Source organism: Melospiza georgiana, chromosome 1 (assembly GCF_028018845.1).
Source record: "Melospiza georgiana isolate bMelGeo1 chromosome 1, bMelGeo1.pri, whole genome shotgun sequence".
Taxonomy (NCBI): domain Eukaryota; kingdom Metazoa; phylum Chordata; class Aves; order Passeriformes; family Passerellidae; genus Melospiza; species Melospiza georgiana.
Window position 1 is genome coordinate 19,112,545 of NC_080430.1, and position 23,164 is coordinate 19,135,708.

At 34.8% G+C, this 23,164-nt stretch overlaps 1 protein-coding gene across 1 annotated transcript in view; it reads left to right on the forward strand.

The window, feature by feature from the left end:
* DNAJC1 (DnaJ heat shock protein family (Hsp40) member C1) overlaps positions 1 to 23,164 on the forward strand; it is a 108,747-nt gene that overhangs the window by 41,830 nt on the left and 43,753 nt on the right. Inside the window, exons 4-7 of the mRNA XM_058025348.1 lie at positions 3,610 to 3,775; positions 4,649 to 4,746; positions 5,805 to 5,898; positions 15,297 to 15,387. Of these exons, the coding sequence (XP_057881331.1) occupies positions 3,610 to 3,775; positions 4,649 to 4,746; positions 5,805 to 5,898; positions 15,297 to 15,387 (449 nt within the window). The remainder of the gene's footprint in view (positions 1 to 3,609; positions 3,776 to 4,648; positions 4,747 to 5,804; positions 5,899 to 15,296; positions 15,388 to 23,164) is intronic.

Below are 23,164 nucleotides of genomic sequence, written 5' to 3' on the forward strand. Positions count from 1 at the left end.
ATTATCAAATTAAACATTATTAAATTAAACATATATGCAGCAGAACACAATATTTTATGTTTTGTATACATGCACCAGTGTGAAATTCTACAGAAAATTTTATCTTTAGGGTATGTAGAGATGGGTGCATTTCCTGCCATACACTTCACCTTTAGGGCATTTGTTGGTAAATCAATTTGACAGTGATAAATTTTATTAGCCTTTGATTATCTTAGCTTATGAAAAATAATTTTATGCACTTTGGTTAATTGTAATTAGACGTAAAAGAAATCTTAGGTCTTAATTTCAATGTTTGTTACCTTTTTAAGGAGCTTTTTTTACTTACCAGGCCTGTCCTCTGTAACAATGTTGGCTTGATTACAGGAAACAAAACATTTGCAAAGAGATCAAAATACACTTGTGTATACTTAGAAAGGTGTCTGTCTTAGTACTCATTAATAATTAAATATCTGTATTTGTAGGTATAATTGTTCTGGCTGATGTTGTGCTGGATGTCTTTGACAGCTTGAGGAAAATAGGCCTCCCAAAATAAAAACCACCAGGACAATCTTTCTGTAGTTCAGAATGGTCCTCATTAATTCAAGGTTATAGTATATAAACTATATCAGATCTCTGAAATTATTTGAAATATGAAATGCAGTGGCTCTCTTAAAGGGAAAAGTAAATTATAATTACATTAAGATGGATGATACTGTAATTAGTTACTACAGTTAATGGATTTTTTTACTTGCAATGTAATTGATTCACAAAGAACTCTAAAAAGTATTTTATGAAATAAAATAGAAAAAAAAATGTTAATAATCTTGCAATTTGTTACTTTTAGTACAGGACTACTAAGTCTTTTATAGACTGCTGAGTTTTAAAATAAATACTCAGCATGGTTTTAAATGGGGAATGTGTTTGGCTTTCTATTTCTGTACCGGTGCTTTGGGGTTTTTGTAGCTTGTTGACTGCTACATTTCAGAGACAACTGGTAGGCATACTCATATGTGAAAAATTTGCTGTATTCTGTGTGCATATGTTTGTGGAAGAAATCCTGCAAATGTATCTTTTCTTTTTAGCTTGTTTTTTTTCCTACATAGAGTTACAATTAATATAGGTTGCCAAAAGAATGCTTTGTAATTAAATTCCAAATGTAGTTCTTAATGCACACGGATTAACTGTCTTTCATAGTAATATAAGTGTCTATACAGGAAATCTTTAATGAGAAACTTACCTTTAATTGAATCGCATCTGAAATTTGAAAATTAAGATTTAAAAATTATGGGAGCTACTGAGTTTCAGTAGGATCATTTTCCAGTTGAAAACCTAAAAATCATTGATATCTTTATTTTTCAAATACAGAGCTTAATTACTATTGAAAGCAGTGATTTATCTTTTAACAGTATATATTCTAAAAAGTGGGTTATAATAGAAGCGATCTTCCCTTAAAATGGCCAGTCGTGTGAGCCATAATGCTCATTGATAGTAAAATCAATAGAGCATTGATTCCGAGCCTTAATCCGCGCGGGCCGTTGTTCAGAGCTGCCACGTAGCCTGGTAAATACCCAGGGCTGTTTAAAGCACTTAATGCAAGAGGCTCTGCTGTCTTCATTTATTTTTTCTTAACAGATAATTTATAACAGAACATGGTTGCCAAATGTTAGTTTGAAACCTTGGTTTACATATTACTGTGTTGTTACCATCAGTATATATGGACTTTATTTCATCGGTAGCCACTTTTTCAGTGCATCAATTAACAGCCCTTAGTATATAAGAAGGCAACTGCTTAATAAATGTATATTGAATTAGGTTGTACATGTATTTCTCTGAAGATTTCACAGGAAGAGCATCTTATGTAAAACCTTGTTATCAACCTAATTTGTTTTAAAGATGGTTCTGTTTCTAATATATTCTCTTCTATTATCATTAAAGTCTTGTAAATGTCGTAATATTTTTAAAGGCTAAAACATCTAGTTATTTCTTAAACAAAAGTTAAGTAGAAAGTTTAATTTTAAAATAACATCATAAGCAATTTTTCTGAGCAGAGTTTGTATTAAGGTGTCAGTAGTTAATTTGTTTTGACTTACTGGGAAAAGGAAGAAGTTATTAGTTCAAATTTTACAATAATAGATCTTAACTTTAGTATTCTCATTGTTTTAATGGAAGATAGAATTTTGTAATATGAATTTTACTTCTTGTATCATTCAGAACACAGCAGAATCCTGAGGTGTTAAATCTTTTATGCAGACATAATGGTGCCAACTTGAACAAATGTTTCATCAGAAGTTAGCTTTTCAGATACGCACTATAGTAAGGTATATTTTTTTAATTGAAAACCACTGCTTCTTTTTCTGCTTAAAACGAATTTGCTTTTGGAAATAATTTTTTAGTACATCTCCAAGGTATCAATTTAATAACTATCAAAGTAGCTAGTGCAGTTGTTGCATTTAAATTGATTTACATGTCAAGACTGGCAGTTTAGCAGCTGCGCTATTATTCCTGGATTGGTCAATTTACTTGAGAAAAACCTACTACTGAGTTCTACTGACCTGCATGACAATATAGGCCCTATTTCTATTCCTGTAATTAGGCCTGCGACTAACTCAGAATATTTTTAATTAAAATATTTTGGTCAATGTGTTGCACCAAATTAGGCCTCTCAGTGCAGATTTAATTCTGGAAATGGTGTGATTAGAATATGTAATGAGTTGTGTTCAATTTAAGATTAACAGGTTGTGCATCTTGAACATACAGATTTATGAGTTTACTGGAGAGATTTTTTGTTTGAAACTTTATTCTGAAGAGTTAATTTAAAAAAAAAAGTATTTGCATGTTTGTGGTTTATTGTTAAATTGTTAAAATACTGTAAATAGAGGACCTCAGACATTTCAAGATACTTCAAGACATTTGTGTGAAGGAAAAGGGATTGTCATAAAATAGTTTCTGTGCAGTTGGTAGGGTTAGTAATTAAAAAGTTTTAAAATAGATTGATTTTTCAAGACAATATTTCAAATAGAAAATCAAAAACTGGTGAACTTCGTTTTCAAGTATCAGTATCAAGCCTCTAATTTAAGCTCTTATCTTACAAAGAAGGTATGATAAGTCTGGCGTGTTTTTACCTAATGGATTTTGTGGTACTGAAGGACAAAAACAAAAAGCAGAGATGCTTCTCCCCTCCCCCCAGCACTTGTGCATTTAATTTGTAAAAGAAAAAAGGGTTTCTAGTGTTTGAGACATTTGTTCTTGGCTACCTATTTAGTTGTTCGTGGGTTGTTCCTTACTTCGATCACTGAGACCTGCCCACTGATTACGGAGCACGTAGAACACATTTCTGGAAGTCTCTTACTTCAAAAGTGAATGAACTTGGGAGGGGAGGGGGGCAAGGGTTACAGGAACATTTGAATTTTTTTTTTCCCTGTGCCCCAGTGTTTGGAGCCTGTTTGTTTCCACATGCAAGCCTATCTGCTGACAAAACAAGGCATTACTCTCTAAAAAAAAAATTTACTAAATGATCTTTTGTGTGTATTATTTAAGCACTCTGTGGATTATCTTTTGTTTTATAATTGGATGGTTTGGCTTATTTCATTTTTAGCTCTCCATGAAAGCCTGTTATGTTTGCTACTGTAGGTATGATGATATTCTGATCAATGGACTACCAGATTGGCGACAGCCTGTGTTCTACTACAGGCGGGTGAGAAAAATGAGCAATGCTGAGCTGGCATTACTCTTGTTCATTATACTCACAGTGGGTCATTATGCTGTGGTTTGGTCAATCTACCTGGAAAAACAGCTGGTAAGTATTGGTAATAAATCAAACTTGCTTCAGTTATTACTACTGAATTTCCTGTGGAAGTTCACATATATAGATAGATACCTCTGCCACTTGCCCTGGTTTTATTTTGGACTTTTCATATTTTAAAAATATTATATTTAAAATGATAATAATTACAGAAGGAGATATTCAGCATTTCAGAAATGGTAATCTAAAAACTACTTAATTTTTCTAGAATTGGTAATAAATTGCAAGAGCTAGTCCTGGGGTTTTATCTGGTAGGAAGAAGAGAAAAACTCTATAATTTGTTGATGAAGAATCATATGCTACTGTAGTCATATCTAAGGTTTAAAAGTAAACAGACTTTATTTGTTTAAAAGTCATATTTGATTTGTCTTTGTTCTAAGCCAAATACTTTTTTGTTTTGAGGGTTTTTTAACAGGGTGGGAATTGGTAAGCAGTATAAATCACGTTTTTTTAATAGTTTTATTTTTTGTCATATAAAAGTCTGTTGCACTTAGTAGACTAAGAAAAAAACTAACCATAACTTGAAAAATATTCATACATTAGCATCTATTTACTTTTTTATTTTCCACTGCATTATTGAAGTTGATGAATGAGAAAGGAGGCAAGTTGAATGCTTTCTCCTCTTGGAAAACTTTGATTACTATGGAGATACACATGAGTGACAGAACTGGACTTCATGTGTGTTTAAAGACTGGATACCATGGCAACAGTTATTGTTAAGATAGATCATTTTACCTAATCATGTAGGACCCCAGATACATTTGCATAAATGCTACTCTAGTGTTTACCCTTCACAGAAGAGTCCCAGTAACATTTGTGGTTTTCATGCTAATGATAACCTGTAACCGTAGTTCTTTCTACATCAAGGATGAACTGCTTAGCAGAAAAAAGAGGGAAAAGAAGAAAAAAACAGGCAGCAGGAGTACAGATGAAGCCAAACTTGCTGCTCTAGACAAAAATGAAAGGTGGGAAAGAACTCTCTTGTTTTGTGCATTTTAAAACATTCTGTCAGCTACTGATTCCGTTCTCTCATTTTCTTTTTGCATCTTTGAAATACTCTGTGAGAAAAACAACTGTATTTGTAGTAACAGCCATTGCTGATGTAAAGTGTGCCAGTGTAGATGTGTTTTCAAGTTTGGATTTGTAAATAAACACATGGTGTTTATTCAGCAGATCAATAATCATTGAAAGATTAAGGCTGAATTAAAGGCTTCTGTGTTATAAAAAGGGTATTCTTTTTACAGGTTGATTTTAGGAGATTTTAGAACTTTTTCCCTCGTTAAGGGTTTTTGCCTTTGATTACAGTTAACAAATTTCAATTTATTTGAGCTTCAATTTATTCCTTTCCAAGCAAGGAGTTCTTATGGGGTTTTAATGCTTGTCTGATTAAATGCTTTTTATCTGATTAACTTAAAAAATGAGTGTGTTGGTAAAAGCTTCTAACACATTGTTTGTCAAGGAACACATAAGGAAATAGTGACTTTCAGGACACTCCAAAAGATAGCACTATTTCTTCTATTGATTCATAGAAAGAAATAAAGGGTTTAAATAGTTCACACAGCAGGGGCATGAACTGGATCAATGAGGGATGGAGATCAGAGACCATTCTGCCTGTCGTCTTTCTTGATGACATCAGTGAGTAATGCTCCAGTGAACTGCAAATGACATTAATTTTTATGTATTGTTTTGTTTATGCTACAGTCTTCATATCTGGTTGTCAGCACCCGTGAACACTTGGTTGAAGCTTGAGTGGTTTTTTGGTTTGGTTTTTTATTTAAACTGAAGTGATTATGTGGCTTATGAATTTATTTTCTTGAAGAAAAGTCCTTTTAGAAGATCAAAATAGAGAAATTATTCTAAGTTAGCTGTTAGATATTTTGAATTAAATGTTTAAAATGTATCTTTATTATTATGTAGTCAGACATTTTATGGGAGTTGACGAGAGCTTAAAGGATAATGGGAAAGTTCTGGCTTTGAGATTGTGTGGCAATAATGAAAAACCTACCATTTTATTTGACTGCAGGGTACTGGACAAACCACAGTGGCATGACTTACTTCCATGCAAGCTGGGAATATGGTTCTGTCTCACAGTGAAAGCTTTACCTCAGTTATTCCAGGTAACAGTAATGATGTTAAATTGTGTTACTTAATTTTTCTTGATGGTGTTATTATGCATAATCAGATGTGTAGCACTTGTTCTAAATTAATTTTTTTTGCTCAAACACATAGCATATATATATATATATATATATATATATATATATATATATATATATATATATATATATATAAAGAAATTACTCTTTGGAGGCAAATTTGATATCAAGACTTCATGGAAATATGAATGTATTTTAAATGCATATTAAGCTTAACAAGCTAGGGAAGCAGTTTCTGTTAGGCAAAACTACAGAATAAATGATGGGAGAGGGTTGAGGGGGAGATGGATGTATATCCATCTAATTAGGAATACCAATGTTTAAGTGATGTTAACAAAAGTACTTTAATCTCAAATCAGGAAATGCTGTACTTTCATAGCAAATTTTAATATGCCATTTAAATTTGGGATAACAGTGAAATTACTTTTTTTAATGGAGTTTCTTTCTTTAATTCATTGGATAATGATACAAATTGATACCTGAAATTGCTGAAGTAAAATAACAAAGGTATGGTTGTCATTTAGAAACATCAGTGTGGCAGCCTTGCTCATAGTTATTGTGTTTTAATCAAATACTATCAACAGTAAAATCTAGCTGGCATTCAACCAATGGAAGTATTGTCAGATTAGTTACCAGAATAACTTTTTTAATATCACCTGCTCTTTCTTGGCATCTTCCTTAAATACAGTATTTTCTTTTTAATACCTTTGTCACTGGTAATAAGGATCAGGCAATGTGAGATGGATTTTTCTTTGATTTACAGAAATATTGAGTATTGTTTTAAAAGTATAAGTAGTACAAATGGCATCAGTATTTGGGGTTTGTCTCTGTTCAAGCTAAAAAAGACTATAGTTATAATTCCTACTCCCTTATTTAAACCCTTGTAAAAGTTACAAATACAATAATGCCTGGTCTTCCAGCGTCCATTTTTATAGCTTTTAACTTTTCCTACAAACAGAGCCAAAGTTAATCGCTCTCTGTCTGTTAAAATTTTCATCGGAACTTTGGGGCTGTTTTATTAAAAAAACCTTTATTTTTACAAGTTTGTAATACAAGTTGATTATGCTTAATCAACTGTTGTGTCCAAATTAAGCTTTGATGTTCATTGCTCATCAAGGTGAGTCAGATAGAAAATAATTAGGATCAGCAAACTTTGTTGCTGCGTTTTTGAAACTTTATTCATAATTATAGTACTTCTCCTTTTGCTTTAATTGCAAAATTTTTAGAAGATCACACAATATAGTAAGATTAGTGAATAATTGAAAATTAGAACTTTTTATGGCTTCTTATAATTTTTATTATATTAAAATAGTGTTATGTCAGTATAGTAGGTTTCAGGTTTGTTCAAAAAGCAGCTCCTATGCCTGTCAGAATTGGCAGAAATTAAATAGAACAAAATGATATTTCATGCTTTGTTGGACTTAGCCCCTGTTTGGATTCCTATTCCATTGAATTAATAGTAGGGAAAAAAGCTGTCCAGTAACTCCTGGAATATTTGAGACCATCAAGCAGGGGTTTGGTAGCAGGGAAAGCATGTTGTGGAGGAATTAAGAGCAGGAAGGCTTTGAAGCAAAGAGCAAGTAAAGAGACAACGGTTCTAGAGTAAAATGGCCCATATAGAAATGACACTACTGCTGAACTGCAGGGTTTGTTTTGTTGTTGTTTAATGTGACCTACTAGTTACATGAGTTTAAATGTACCAAACTATAAATAATCTTCAATGTTAAAACTATTCAGGACTTCAGGTGACTGAAATAAATTATTCTGGCTTATTATTTATTAATTAGTAAACAATACTTAAAGAAGTATCACCTTTTCTGAAGAGCATAAGAGCAGTTGGAGCTGTGTTCTGAAATGACAGTTGAAAAGATATCTGGTGTGTTGTAACCACCTTGACAGAGAGACCTCTGGGTTCTTTTTTATTTTGATGTATATTTAACATTTTGGCAAGATCTGCCTTAATGACCAACATGGAGCAAAAAGTTATCCGTACTTGTAAGATTATACCCTGGTACAGAGGTCCTGTTTTAAATCTGAGTGCTTTATTCTTCAGTGATACACAGGCTTGAGATTTCAGGGTACTTAATACTTTTAATAAAAGTAAAATCACTAGGGCAGAAGATGAAGGATCCTACAGATACTGAGTAGTGTTACGTGTCATGTTGCAAGTGATTGACATCAGGATAGATGCCACAGATTTTGGTTGTTTATTGTTTTAATCTAAATTATTTCTCCAGTCATTTAAGAGCCAACAAATAATTTTCAAAATCTCTCATTCAGTTGCAACAAATCCAATTGTAGATGAATTTGTGAAAATGCATCCATATTTAAAGGAACCATGTTTGGGACAGAAAAGGGGAAAAGTTAGCAATGCTTTTAGGTGACTGTTGCTCTGCCACTGAGTTTTTCAAAGCCCAGCCAGTAAAACAGCTAAACTGTTTCCTCAAACTAACAAAACAGAAGCACATGCCTGTAACAGACACAAGTTCTTCCTCAGAGGAGACTTTATTAAAAAAATCCCAAAACTAATCAAACATAACAGCATAACAACAATAGCAACAAATAAAACTTTTTAGCCCTTCTTGTATTGATTTTTTTTTTTTTTGCCTAGCATCCATCTCTCCCCCTATTAGTTAATGTGAATATTCTTCTTGCAACAGCTGTGTCTGAGGATTCAGGTTGCTGAGCTTCTGCTCATGCCTGGCTCTCATTTATCCAATTGAGTGTCTTTCTCCTACTTCCCTTCCTCCTTCAAAATGTCAGATTTCAGAAGGAGGCACTTAAAATAATTAAGGTGGGCCTTCACTAAAGAAAAAATGCTTTGTTTGCATGCCCTTGTGATGGCCTATGCTATTTTATTGTAGCCTACATTTTATGTCAAGAAATTGGAAGAAAAATGTGAGGGGAGGATGAGAGAAACTGAGAAAATGAGCAGGTTTTTTAAACTGTTGAAAATTGTATTTTGAGAGAAACTACATGTATTTTTATATCCACACACTGAGTTTAGTTAAATTTAGGAGTGAAAACAGCATTTTAAAGTTTGTTTGAAGAACCAAAGGGAGAAAAATACATAAAATGTATCATAAATCAAATATGTGCGCTGTGAAGGAAACATTAAGTGGAGTGTAAATTACATTGCCTATTACCAAGTTTAATTCTTATAATGTAGGATAAGAAAAAAAAAGAAAAAGAATGAAAATTGTTTCTAAGGCCATCTTAGCTAATGCTTTCATGAAAACGACCTGGAAAAAAACAATGTATTAAAAAAAAAAAAAAAAAAGATCAAAACCCCCCAAAAACTCAATTAAAATTCTTGTTGAAACAGAAATTTCTTCTTAGAATGAAATAAACCAGCTACATGTGGTGTGCAAGAATTTCAGTTCAAATTGTGTATGTAATACAGTTGTGTTAAGTGTACTTATGTTTTGAGGGAGAGCTGCCATAAGTAAATTGCAGTTTATTCCAAAAGCAGCTGACTAGAGGATGGTTTTTTTGGATGTCTGGACAGATAACTTAAGAAAAGTGGTATTTTTGAAAAATGTTTTTAAGTATTCTTCACGAAATTTTTCCTTCAGAAAACAGAAGATAGGCATGTTTCTTAGTGGTCCTGTCGACTTTACCTCGACACTGGTGTGGTGAAGTTTAGCAGTGAATGTCTTTATTTTTACACTGTGAGCCTGCTGTTGTCCTGAGGGTAATGGAGCAGAAAGCATTTTTATTTGTTTCAACAGAAATGATTTCTTGTTAAGAAAATAAAGTTTCCTTCTTCTATTGTAATCCTGTAGGTGCAGAGCACACACCCTCACAGTGAGCTGGTGGGAGAACTGGTGGCTCACCAGTAATGAGAAGCCAGTTTGAGCTCAGTACATAGTTGCACTGGATATTATAACCTAGTGAGATTATCAAAAAAGCTTTCAATTACAATTGAAACTTGTGTTTATAAAGACCTTTGTGTAGCACAAAGTGAATTAAAACAAAAAAGACAGTAATTTATTTTATGTAGACTACCAGATGGTAATTACTGTAGCAGATTTAGTAGTCTGGAATAGATTCAAACTAGTGACCCAGAGGTGTTTAATTTCTTGGCATTTTTTCCTCAGGTTTTCTTTTAATCCATGATCACAATTCAACACCTGTTTAGAGATGGTTCAGCTTTGGCCTTAAACGGATTGGCAATGTGTCATTAAACTCAAGAAGCTTTGCCAGCAGGGCATCTCCTTTGGCAAGTTAGCTTCCAAGCAAGATTTGATTAGGTCAGCAAATGTATTTGTGAGTTGTTTCTGTCTTCACATGTGACTTTATATGAAATTGTGTGAGATTAAAACAAAATTTATTGCATTTAATAACATATGCCTTTAAAAAAAAAAGAATTATTCAAGTCAGTAAGGTTAAATATCTCTCTATTTCCCAGCTTTACAGGGTTTTGAGGGTTTTGACATGTTCCAATTTACTGTAGAGCACCAACGTTGGTATAATTTGTGGGGAGCGAGCAATTGCAGGATGTGTGGCACGAGTGATTGCCCATTTGCTCTGTTTCTTGCTATTTCACAGCTGTTGGGAGAACCAAAGTAAGGATGAAGCTCTTGACCCTGAGGTCAATTAGAAGCTTAGAAGCAGGTCAGAGGAGAGTGGATGATGAAACAAGTATTCTGGATATATGCAAGTGAGCAAAAATAATTTGTGTCTAACAGGGTAATGCTTGAGGCTCTGGAGGAAGAATGTGCTGCAAAAATACTAAAAGTTTTAAATAAATGTAAGAGAGTGAAGAAATTTTATTTTAATTGCCTGCTGTGCTGTGGCAGCTTCTTTATATCACTGTAAGTCCACATGTCCTACCACATGAGCTGGTGTGTAGGAGGCAATACTGGCTCTCAATTATTGCTGCTGGTCTGCTGTGGTATGAGGCTTCATGGGTGTGAAATGAGTCCCAGAGAGGCCTTGCAGCACTGACCTCTGTTTCCCCTTCTGGCTGCCTTTGTCTCCCCACTGGGCACATGGAATTCCCAGCAGAGCCTGCAGTGGCACAGCCAGCTGCTGGTCACACGGCGCAGGGCTGGGAACCGCGCCACAACTGCCCACGGCTGTACACAGCTGAAGAGCCTCCCCACACCTGGGATCATTCTGCAGGCAAAGCAGGATTTTTTGATTATAAAGGAGGAAGTAATGCAATTCCTATTTGTTTATTAGATTGCCTTTGGGCAAAAAGGTAAAAATGCCAAAGAAAAGTATAAATCGTAATGTTCAACTTTTTTTAAAGCATTATTTCTTACCATAATACATTAATATCACTAGTACAGAATCCTGTCCAAAGAGTATTTTTGCTTTGGTGTAATGGCTGGAATTTTTATTGCATAGAAATAGTAAATTGAAGGAGGACTGGTGGAGTAAATTTAATTTAACTCCTTTTTTCTCTCTTTTTAATACAAATTGCTTATAATAATACTGTGCTCAAAAAGACAAAAAAAATTTGGTTCAATAGCTCCATGAAAGTATTTTTTATGTAATAAAAATTAGTCCAAAGAAAATTATTTCAGTATACTGACTTTGAGTATGCTTGTGAGAATTTTTTTTTCAGTTAAGTGTGCATTTTGTTTGTATCAGTCTTATACCCAAAGAACTAAAATGTGAACTATTTCTATCACAAAATCTGAAATTAAGATTCTCATACAGCAATTGTTTCAAGTTGTCTGCTTCTTTTTCCTAATCTCCAGTTTCTTTTGAGGTAGACCAGAAAGCCAGGAGAACTTAATATTTACTGGAGAGGAAAATACCCAAACAACGAAAACCCAAAAACCACAAAGCAAACAAACCAACAAAGCCTCATCACTCTCCCCAAAAATCAAGGAGAAACCAAAATGACTGAATCTTACTCAGAATGGAAGTTTTTACTTCTAGAGTTAGTACAGTTTGAATAAACACTGTATCTCTTGATTTAAAAGCAACAAACAAAAAAACACCTAAAACCCCAACCTAGACCTCAAACCCTAAAACAAACAAATGAAAGAAACCCTTCAAAGTTCAGTATCAGGGATTTCTGTGTTTCTGTATAACTCAGGCTCAGCTTTGGACAATCTCAATTTAATAACATGAGATAAAACTGATATAAAGGGAGAAACTATATTTTGAAGAATTTTTCAGTATTCTTCATTCTTATTTGTGGTTAAATATGACAGTAATTACCGGATTTTCCTATACGTGACAGTTTAAATATAATTCAGAAATATAGCATTATTTTGCATTTCAAATACATTCTTTTTTTCATTCTGTTCTTTTTTGGAAAGTATATATTTGAACTTATAATAAACTAGCATATATCAGCCCTCTTCTTTATTCTTTATGCTTAACTAATTACATGTTATACTGCTTTAGTGATGAGAAGAAATAATGTATTTGTTTTGGTGGGTTTTTTTGAAAATGTCTTAAACTCCTGCAAATGAGAACATATTTCTGATTAGGTAAGATGGAATTTTAGAGCTCCATCAGTTAGAGCTTTGTATTTGTTTCTCTTTTCTCTGTATCTTTCCGCCCCAGAAATACAAAATTATTACTTTTCTTACCTGTATTATGTCTTGAAGGTGAAGTATACATTAAGTATAAAATGTTGATGTTTTGAGATACAAAATTGTTACTGAATCATGGGGAAGGAATATTAGATTGAAAGAGACTATATCTGTATTGTCAATGTCTTTAGGGCCCTAAAATGCTTGTATTGGGACAAAATGACTGCTTATATGTATCACTTCAGAAAAGTAAAAAATCTGAGCATAAATCTGTTTTGAAATACTTACACTACCAAAACCGAATATTCTTGAAAATTAATATTCCTGTTTAGACTCATTGAAAGCTAATGAAGTATGAATTGAAAGGGGCTTATTCACATTAAGGCAGAACTTTTCTTCAAAGAACTTCCTATGTTAAATGTTTTTCCAATGGTTTTTAATTTTGACCTATAAGGTCTAATTCACATAAAATTTGTGTCTGTGATTACAGTCTTTACTCAGGTATGCCTTTTAATTGTTTACAACCTGTAGAGCCGTTCTTATTTTTTATGGGATGGATTTGATTTTCAAATCTTCAAAATCCATTTTGAGTTAAGCTTTTTGTTTTTTTTTTCCTTTGCTTTTCTTTATATGTATACATTTGTGTATGCTTCAAAGTGTGTACTTTCCTCTTTTTTTTGTTATTATGGTCACAGCCATAATAATCTTACTGATAAGAAAAAAGACTGATGCTGCCTTTGTTACCTGCATATTACTCCATTTGTAGTGATAATCCATTCTATATCTATAAAGCAACAATTCTACCATATTTCATTTGCGTGCTTCTGACTAGTTTTCTTTGTTGTTCAGCTATTGTGTCTCATTTTCATCTGAGCCACATTTCCAATTGTTCTGTGATTGACGTGCTGGAGAGATTGACAGTTACCCCCTAGTGCCTGCTGTCTGGAGATCCCACAAGCAATAATGGATTTTACACCAGAATTTAGCATCAAATATTGGCTTTCAGTGTCAAATGGGTTAAATTTAAATGCCAGTTAATTGTAGCCATTTTGAAATCATAGCCTTAAACAAAAGTGGTTTTTGGATATCCATAAGTCTGAGTCCTGTGTATGCCATGCAACCCGAATGTCTCAAACTCAGCAGAAATGAACTATTACATTTGTGGCTGTTTCTGTTTCTTAACTTTTCAAGTGGGCCAAACCTTGACAGTACAAGGAAAGTTTCCAGTGTGGTAGGGAATTCTTATTTCAGGTAAACCAAAAAGAGAAGCAGTGCTGATAGTAATTTTGTGATTCAAATATGTCTCTGTTAATGCTAGTCCTGCTATAACTACACCTTTTTTTAGCCACAAGTCTACTTAAAAAAAAAAAACAACACTTTTTCCCAATCCTAAAAGTATTAGCATGTGAAACGGTCTCTTCTGTTATGTTCCACAAGCAAAAAGTTATGTAAACCTTTAAAATTATTTTTGTGCAGAGATTTCCTACATAAAACTGGCAAAAAAACCCCCAGAACTTGCTATTTCCTGTACCCAGAAAAAAAAAAAAGAAAAAAATTTGTAAGAGGAGTTTTGGAAGGAGGTGGAACTTTACTGAACTTTTGTGGGAGTTTGTCAGAGTTGGTCTTCAAGCATCCTGACCTAATCAATGAGATATCTCCAAACCACTACAAAGTTCTGCTCAGAGCTTGGTCATGATTCCTGTCACATGCTCTCCTTCAAGTAGCTTTGAAAGGGTAGATGCAAGTGTAACATAAAGAAGAATATCTTTGCAGGGAGAGTGGGATGATTTCTACCATTAGGGTCAGTGATAATGACTGCTTATATCAGATTTTTCTTTTCAAGATTTCTTAAGGAGTCTTTTTCATGTTGATGATACCAGGTTCTGTTTAAAAATAGTTGAAATTATAGAAAATGTTTACTACCATTTTACAATACGTTCTGCATTCAAATTTAAGTTACCCTTTATCTGTAAAAAGCAGTACTGTTAGTGTAATAACACCAAAAATTATTTTTGGGTAAAAAGATATAAGATTAGGTCTATCTAATACTATAATTAATATTTGTGTAATACAATAGACATTCTGTGTGTTTGATAAAGATAAATAACAATTTCTCTATTTCAGCTTTTCTATTATGGATTCCTTTTTTGAATGAGTATAGAACTCTCTTAAACTGGTGAGAGTAAAGAAACTTTTCAGCAATCTGGTTGTTCATATTGGAAAGCTTTCAACAGAAATCTAGAATAACTCATTCATCAGATTTTGGAAAGGTGTACATTATTGTGGTGTATGTGTGACAGGACTTCTAGTTTTATGTGTACATCTACTTTATAGATTTCAGATTAGAATCTAATCCTTGGAGGGGAAAAAAAGTATATTTTCAACACTTTAATAGCAATGTAGAAGTTGTTATAAAAAAAAAAGGGGAGGGGGAGCAAGTTGGCACATGCAGTTAGTGTTACCTTAATGAGTTCACATTAAGGTGATTGCTGCATAGCACTTGCCTTTGTTTGTCCCTGCACTCACTACTCTAATTAAAAACATCTTTTTCTGCCTTGAACTTCCAGATTGCTGATTTGAGCAAAGTGGGTGCATGCTCTCTGCAAAGCTGAGGTAGTTTCTCCAACCATTTTGCTTTTCAGGTTGTCAATGAGCATCAGAGTCTATAATATCAGCGCTATTACATTTGAGCCTTTATTACACAAATTATATGTTTTAGACTGAAAATTGCTGTAACTCAAGGAAACAAATATATCTTAATTTTTTTTTTCTGTGAGGTTAAGTGAGAACTTAAAACAGAGCCATTGCAATTACTTGTTTGTATAAGGATGCTAATGCCATTGCAACGTTTTCTTAAAGGATGCCAGACAATTATATGTAGAATATAAAGAAACAAAAATGAAGGAGAAAGAAGATGCCCTGGCTAAGGCTGAACTTGAAACACTTCAGAGTGAGTTTTTACCACTGTCTTAATAAACAAAGATGTAATACAATATACCTTCTACATTGGATGTATATGAACACTTTTCTAATCTTCTAAAATACATGCTTTATATATTTCTCTACTGCTGTTAAAATTAAATAAGCTTTTAATTTTGTGGCTGATTTTGCAGTAGGCTGCTGGTTTGCTCCTGTAGAAACATGCAACTCAGGTGATCAGTTAGATTATAGCAAGAAGAACATACCTTGCTAGAAATGTTGCTTTATGGGAGGGGAAGATAGCAAATGTACTGTACATTTTCAGAAGTGACCTCTTGGGTTTTTGAGCATTTTTCTATTCTCATTGTTTGTAAATTTTTTAAAAAATAATGTGTTTAATAATTCTTTTGTTCATTTTGATGTTGATTTTTGTGATAGAAAGTGACAATTATTTGAATTTCCAAAAGGATGGATGCAGACTTCAGAGGTGGATTTGTGCTATTGTTCAAATAAATATTTAAAGTTTTTATACTCTTATAAAATAAAAGACCAGACAAGGCAATTAACATTTCCTTTAATGAAGCATTCAGAATAATTATAGGTGGCTTTTCCTTCTCTTCTTTCAGTTATTTGCTTTTCACAATGATTAAACCTACCCTCTTCTGAAGACAGTTTTAACAGTTTTTTGTCTGTGTTTGTATGTGCATGCTTGCTTTATTTACTGTACTTAAGTGCATGCTTTTAAGTTCCTTTCTTCTGACAAGTGCATTGAGTGCTTTGTGATAATTTAGTAGCTTGGAGTAAGAATCAGCCTTTAGGTACTTAAAATACAGCTGCATTATTTATATTTACAAAGTAGCTAAATTTTGTAAAATCAGCGAAGAGATCCAGTTCCAGCAATAGTTCCCAACTTATCAGTAGCTGAATCTATTTTGGGAAAATGGATAACATTCAGCATCTCAGTGAGCATCATGGACCCTGGCCAAATCTAGCAAAATAGTGCATATAATGCTTGTTAGGAAGGCCTGCCATTATGTTTGAGATACCTACCACAAAATGAGTCCTTGAAAAGGGTCTTGACTCCGGTTATTAAAAACTTGTTAAATTGTCAGATAGTAATGTATTACCATTGTTCAAAATAGCTGGCATGCATTCCTCATTGAAACCTGGGAACTACTGTGAGTTTAAAAAGGACTAGTTCTTGAAAGCAAAAGTGCAAATGAAAGTGTAACGTTATTAACATCATATTGTGCATGTTCCTGTGTGTCACTGAAAGGCCACATGTGAAGTTTTAAGTATTTCCCTGCTGCCAGGTGTGTTGTGAGAGTCACTTTTTTAATTGTTACCTCCATTAGCAGTGCCCATCCCTGAGAGGCACAAGTTTGGCCTTCCAAGTCACCCCTGACCTCTCCTAGAAACACCACCCTGTCCCCTGTCACGCTGCTGGGTGCCCCACGGCATGACTGCCACGTCTGCCAGGTGACCCAGTGTCACTGGTGTGACTGCCGTGTCTGCCAGGTGACCCAGTGTCACTGGTGGGTGTGACTGCCATGTCTGCCAGGTGACCCAGTGTCACTGGTTGGTGTGACTGCCGTGTCTGCCAGGTGACCCAGTGTCACTGGTGGGTGTGACTGCCATGTCTGCCAGGTGACCCAGTGTCACTGGTGTGACTGCCACGTCTGCCAGGTGACCCAGTGTCACTGGTGTGACTGCCGTGTCTGCCAGGTGACCCAGTGTCACTGGTGTGACTGCCATGTCTGCCAGGTGACCCAGTGTCACTGGTGGGTGTGACTGCCACGTCCACCAGGTGACCCAGTGTCACTGGTGTGACTGCCGTGTCCGCCAGGTGACCCAGTGTCACTGGTGTGAGCAGGGGCCAGGCCTCACTGGTGTCACTGGCATCCTGCCCTCCCCTTGTAGGCTTGCTGGGAGGGAGCAGGCAGGATTGAGAATCACCGCCTGTAATCAGCAGAGTTTGAGATTTGGCATGGAATTATTTGGTCAGCCATAGCAGTGCTATAGCTGGGCAGCAGAATGAGCTGTCAGTTACCTTTTTTTCTAATAAGTAAGACTCCCAAGAGAGAAACAAGAGATGCATCCATGTTACTGTAGGCAAAAAAAAATTTACATCATTTTTAACTGAAGCTTGCATGCAAAGCATCTGCTAAATTTGCTTATTTCATTATGTTGCTCTGCATTGTCATATCACAATTAGCATAGAAAGGTTATAAATCACCAAATGTGCATTTTGTTTGCCCCCATTCTTCTTAATTTTAGACACTATCTCTGGGATGCGAGGTCATAATAAAGGTTCTGTTTATTTAATTGAGTAAACATATATCTCATGCTGATTAGCAATAGCTGTTTTACAGTGCTTGTTTTTTTCATGCCCTGACTGCTGGTTTGCCCCCTTGTCTGTCTGCTTTCCTGCTGAAACTGTGCAGTATTCTGTAGGCAGCTTGAACTAAAACCAGAGTAAGGTACTGAAGGAGGAAAATGTAGTTTGCTGAACAGGAAAGAGAGGACAGTATTGAGATGTCATTAAAGTTCTATTTTTGGGAAGGAGTGTGAAAAAATAATTTCTTGGTAAGTTAATATTATGCACTTTTGATTTATTTTTCTGGCACTTTTGCAGTGTTTCTTATCACTTCTCAATCCATCCAAAACTGTCATTACTATCTTAATAAAATATAGCAACTTTACCTTACAAAAACAGAGCAACTTATAATACAGTCTTAGGTTTCTAGGAAATGGGGTTTTGTAGGAATTACAGGGATCTGTATATTTTAGACACAAAAGTAGAAATTGTTTGCATTACATTTTCTGATGCATTTTTCACATTTAGATGGAAGAACACAAAGTTTTATTTTTAAATGGAAGTCCTTTAATTAATAAACTTTCTTCCAACTTTTCCCTCTTCTGTGATGTCACGTGTGTGATCCCTGCATGAGGGAGTGGTTCCCTCCCAATGGATAGCCCTGTTCCTCATAGTCATGGGATGCAAAGTACAGTAGGTGTTAGCTGCACGGAATAGCATTATTAAACTGAGATGACATAGGCATACAATCTGGATAGATCACTCAGTTTTTAAATTTAAATTGCAAGGTTTGAGTAGTTACCAGGACAAATTCTAGCAGCTCTCAAGCTGTTTTTGCATGGAGTTCTTCTTTCAATTATGTCCATTTGAGGGGAAACACATCTATTTTTCTTTCTTTATACTTAGCCTTGGCAGTTCTCTTACTTTTCATTCTTCTGAGTTTGTTTTCCCTGACATTCAGCAGGAAAACTTAAATTTATTCTTAAAATATGTCTTTTTTAAAAAAGGGTGCCTGCTAAGTATTGCAGGTGAACTCTTCACTGGCGTCCCAGTTAGGAAATATATTTGCATTGTAAACCCAGAATTCTTGCCATGATGTACAAGGCATCTGGAACAATCTATGGCAGGAAACTGTTTTGTTTCTAGTTATAAACCATGTTGAATTGTATGTGGGGTTTTCTGCTTTTTTCTTACCCATATCTTTCAAACTTTAACTCAAGTACGAAATGACAAGCCCTGTGGCTGCTTGATGAGCTGCCTTTCTGTGTCAGGCTTTTATGATGTGGTAGTCTCTCCACAGAGTCTTACAGCACTCTGACCCAAGTGCCTGCCACCAAACATCCAGAGCAGTAATGAAACCTTTAATGCATTTTATTAGGTTTGGTTAGGCTTGGTTGGTCACCCTTTTCTGACAGCTTGGAATATACAGCATGCTGCTTGCATGGCTTTGTATATTGTTTCATGAAACCTAGGGATAGGAAACATCATTAGGTCATTTAGTACAATGGGTTTATTTCAGACTCTTACAGGTGAAAATCAGTGGAAAATACTGATTCTCCTGACTTGTCTTACTGGACTTGTACCAATGGTGCACTTCAGCATTGCACTTCCTTGTTACTCAAGATACAGCACTGATCAGTAAACCTTGAGATGCCTTTTGTTCTTCATGATTTTTTCAGATAATTCATTTTGCTATTGTATAGTTATATCCTAATTTCAGTATGAATTTCTCCAGATTTGGCTTTCAAAAAATTGGTAGTAATTTGTTCATTACTACCTTGTCTGTGCCTAAAAAAAATTTATTTATGTGCAGATTTTCTTAACATAAAGCCTTTCTTGATCCCTTGATTTCTGTGAATCTTCTGTACTTGATTTAGTTTTGCACTGTATCTAGAAGTATTGGACCCTGAGTTTGTTATCTTCTGATTACGAAATCGTGTTTCTTCTGTGGTTATTACAGAATCACAGGTTATGTTATTTCCTATTGCTCTGATTGCTCATTTCAGGTTGCTTGTCCATCATAAGTGCAAGCCCTGATATCAAAGGTTCCTTGCCCAAAGTCCCTTCTAAGTACAGATGTGGCATAAGGCCCTCAACTGTGTAATTTTCAAAAACACATTTGATTTGATTGGTCCCAGACTACCAGCCAGCCCATGTTCCTACTTCTTTTGCTTTCCTCTTCACTGTGAACCATTTGGAATAAATTTGTGGAATCTAGCACTCTGCTGAAGGTTACTCTCCTTCCAAAGAATTGATAAATATATTGGATAATTGTGTTTAGTATTAATCTCTGCCAAAATGCAGTGTTGACATGGCTGCTGAGTAATGATTTGCTGACAGGCAGGTTCAGAGAAAATTAATTTATGCAATGCATGCTTTTTTGGTTGGTGTGGGTGTGAATGTTCTGATCACTTAATTGTTACCTCTGAAGCCTAATTATGGCAAACTATGTATCATCCATTTCACTGATTGTTTTGGCAGGCCTGCTGAAAGAATTTTGAACTTTTAAGCTTGTGTATTTCTCCCAGTTGTTTCAACTAGGCTTGTGTGATACCTCTCCCCACAAAACTTGCTTTAGACTTTATGGAAAATATTCTGCAAAAATGCAGTGCATGAGGTCCATTTGAGAGAGGCATGCATGCTGCATTATATGTTTGTTGGAAGACAAATTAATGCTCAAATATTGGAGCCTTGATTCTAACCCTTTTATATTTTGGGGGAAAAAAGTTTTGGGAAGGGTAGATCTTCAGAAAAAAAGATATAAGTCATCAAAAGCTGTAGCTTGAGAAGTCTTTGGTAGCTGAGGATGCATTCATCCCTGAGCATGTTATCAGTCAGTTTGCTCAAAAATAAACTAGCTTGTATGTCCCAGTACAGAAGATGTATATATCTGTCTATAATTCTTGATATGTTCCTATAATCCCATTGACTTTGAGTGTAGAAATGTGTACCTTTTTTTAAGCATATGTGTGTTTGCCCTGTATTTGCATTGATATTGAACATAATTTGCTCCATTTTCTCAATATACTGTCAAAACTGTAGTACAATTTTTTTCCCAGACTTCTGGGTTCTTTGTGTTTTGTCTGTGTTACTGTATGTGTAAGTGAATTTTTCTCTTGTCATGTTTTCAACAAATTTTAATGTTACAAATGCTTTGGTTGTCTTTCATAGTTGCATAGGTAAGTAAACTTTGTTGAAAAACAGAGATCTCAGTGCAGTATCTTACTGATTTGCCCAAAAGTCAAAGGTAGTTTGCTGTCTACCTTTTTGTGTGGTCATATTTCTTGCTTACTAATGCATGAGATATCAGCAGTTTGTCCCTTTGATTTTCAAGATATCACTGTCTTTTTTTGACTGTATTTTCTGTGAATTCTTTCTCATGCTTAAGCTTAGAAGCCTTACAGAGACCTACAATTTGATGTGTCAAAATTTCTTTGCAGAAGTTCAGTGCTTAGTTTTGGTTTTATTTCTTCCTTTGTGAAGCAGTTGCTTTTTTTTTTTTGTGGAAAAATTCTCTGAGTTCTTTATTTTAAGCTCACCTAATGTGTATAATCAATATATTTTTTTCTGAAAACTTTAAAATGCAGGACCTCTGATACTTGTTATGGGAAAAGCATCACTGTTTTATTAAATGGCACTTGATCCATAAAGTCTAGCAGATTCCTTATCTGACAGTATCTTAATGCATGATGTATCTTAAATAACCATTAGCTAGATACTATTAATTCTGCCAGTGATAAAATTGATGTAGTAACAAGGTGGAAGAACTAATGAGGAAGTGTCTGATTATGTGCAAGTGATTCATTAGACTTCAAAACTCTGATCATGGCACCATAAACTAGTAAAATGTAGAGCCAGTAGAAGAATAACATTGGAGGCCTTTAGAAACATAAAATTTTGTACTTTAGGAGAGTTAACTAATTGTTATCTGTAATGTCTGGGGATCCCAGTGATAGGTCTGTTTATATGCTGTTCAAACATAGGGGATGTAACTGTATTTCTCTTTTTTTAACTCTTAAGTTTTTAACTACACATTCGATTTTATTCTTCTGATAAAGAACTTGATAGTTCTTAGTAGGTGGAAAATACTTGTAGAAAATTAGATTTTTGCAGTATGAATTCAGGAAATTATAAAACAAAATCCCTTCTGGTAAAAAAGACTAGAACTCTGTAAAAGTTATGAGTCATGTAAAATACTGATCAATTGACATTGGACTGATAGATATCAAACAATTTCCATTGTGTTTATGATCTTGGATTCCATATGCACAAAAACCAAATTCCATTTGTTTTTTAAATTCTGTTTAATAGACTAAAAAAGTTACTACACTGTAATTTGGCAATTAAAGTACATTATCTTCCCAGAAAATAGTAATGAGAGTAAGTTTTTAATTTACCCTGTTGAAGTCAGACTCTGTTTTACCAAGATTGTTTTGCCTCCCTGTGTTTAGTTGTATGAGTGCCAGTAACTCTGGTTATAGTGAAGATTTGCTGGATATGGGTGCCCACTGTGGTCTGACTGGGTCTCCAGCAGATACTGAGCTCACTGTCACAGAATTGAGAGGAACCTAGGAAATCTTTACTGTGTTTCTCCTGCATTTTGATTAGGTTTGTGTGTAACAATATTAAAACAATATTTGAGACTGGAGGAGAAAAATGTCTTTTTAAAGCCTGTTCTGTTATAGTAGATGGCCTAAAACCAGCAGCATTAGAACACTGAATGACACTAAATATTAAGGGTACACTTGTGTTTCAAAACTCTGAATCACAGCTGCAGTTGTCACTGCTGTCAGCACGATCAAACACATCCTTACTTTAGGTCCTGGTGGTGGGCAGCTGCACCAACTTCCTGGCTGTCTGTCAGGCCTCAGCAGATCCAGGATTCAGCTGTCTAGGCATCATCAGTATTTGGAAAACCTGATCCATATTCTCTTCAGGGCAAAGTGCCTGGTCAGGTCGGAAGTGTCTTTTAGGCTGCCAGCTGGATTGCTGATAGTGAAACGATAGCATGAAGAAGGGAGGTTTTCTTCCTGAGTGTCTCCTGTGGACTTCTGTTGTTTGGCTGAAATAGTTCCAGTGGTCTGTTTTGCTTTTTCAATATTCACCTGAAAGAGCGCCAGGGCTTGGCTGCCTTAATTTGAGGCTTCATGCCACTAAACATAACTTCTGAAATTCCTCTGTCTAAAATACATTAAGATATTACCATTAAACTGCTTTTATGTTCTTTCCTGTTCTAAAAAGTGGCTTTGAAAATTCTGAGGTGAAACTGTTCTTGATACGTTATTGGGAGCCCTATGTCAAAGGTGCTGTGACTTCAATTTTATTTATTTATTTTTTTAATTCAATATGACAGCCATTGTGGTATCAAGAGATATGCTGAACTCCTTCATCTTTTTGTATATGTATGGGAGACAGTAGAGATAAGGTTTTTTTAATTCTGGCTGAGTGCTTGTTTGAGGTTGTACAGCCATCTTCTCTAGGTGGGGTTTCT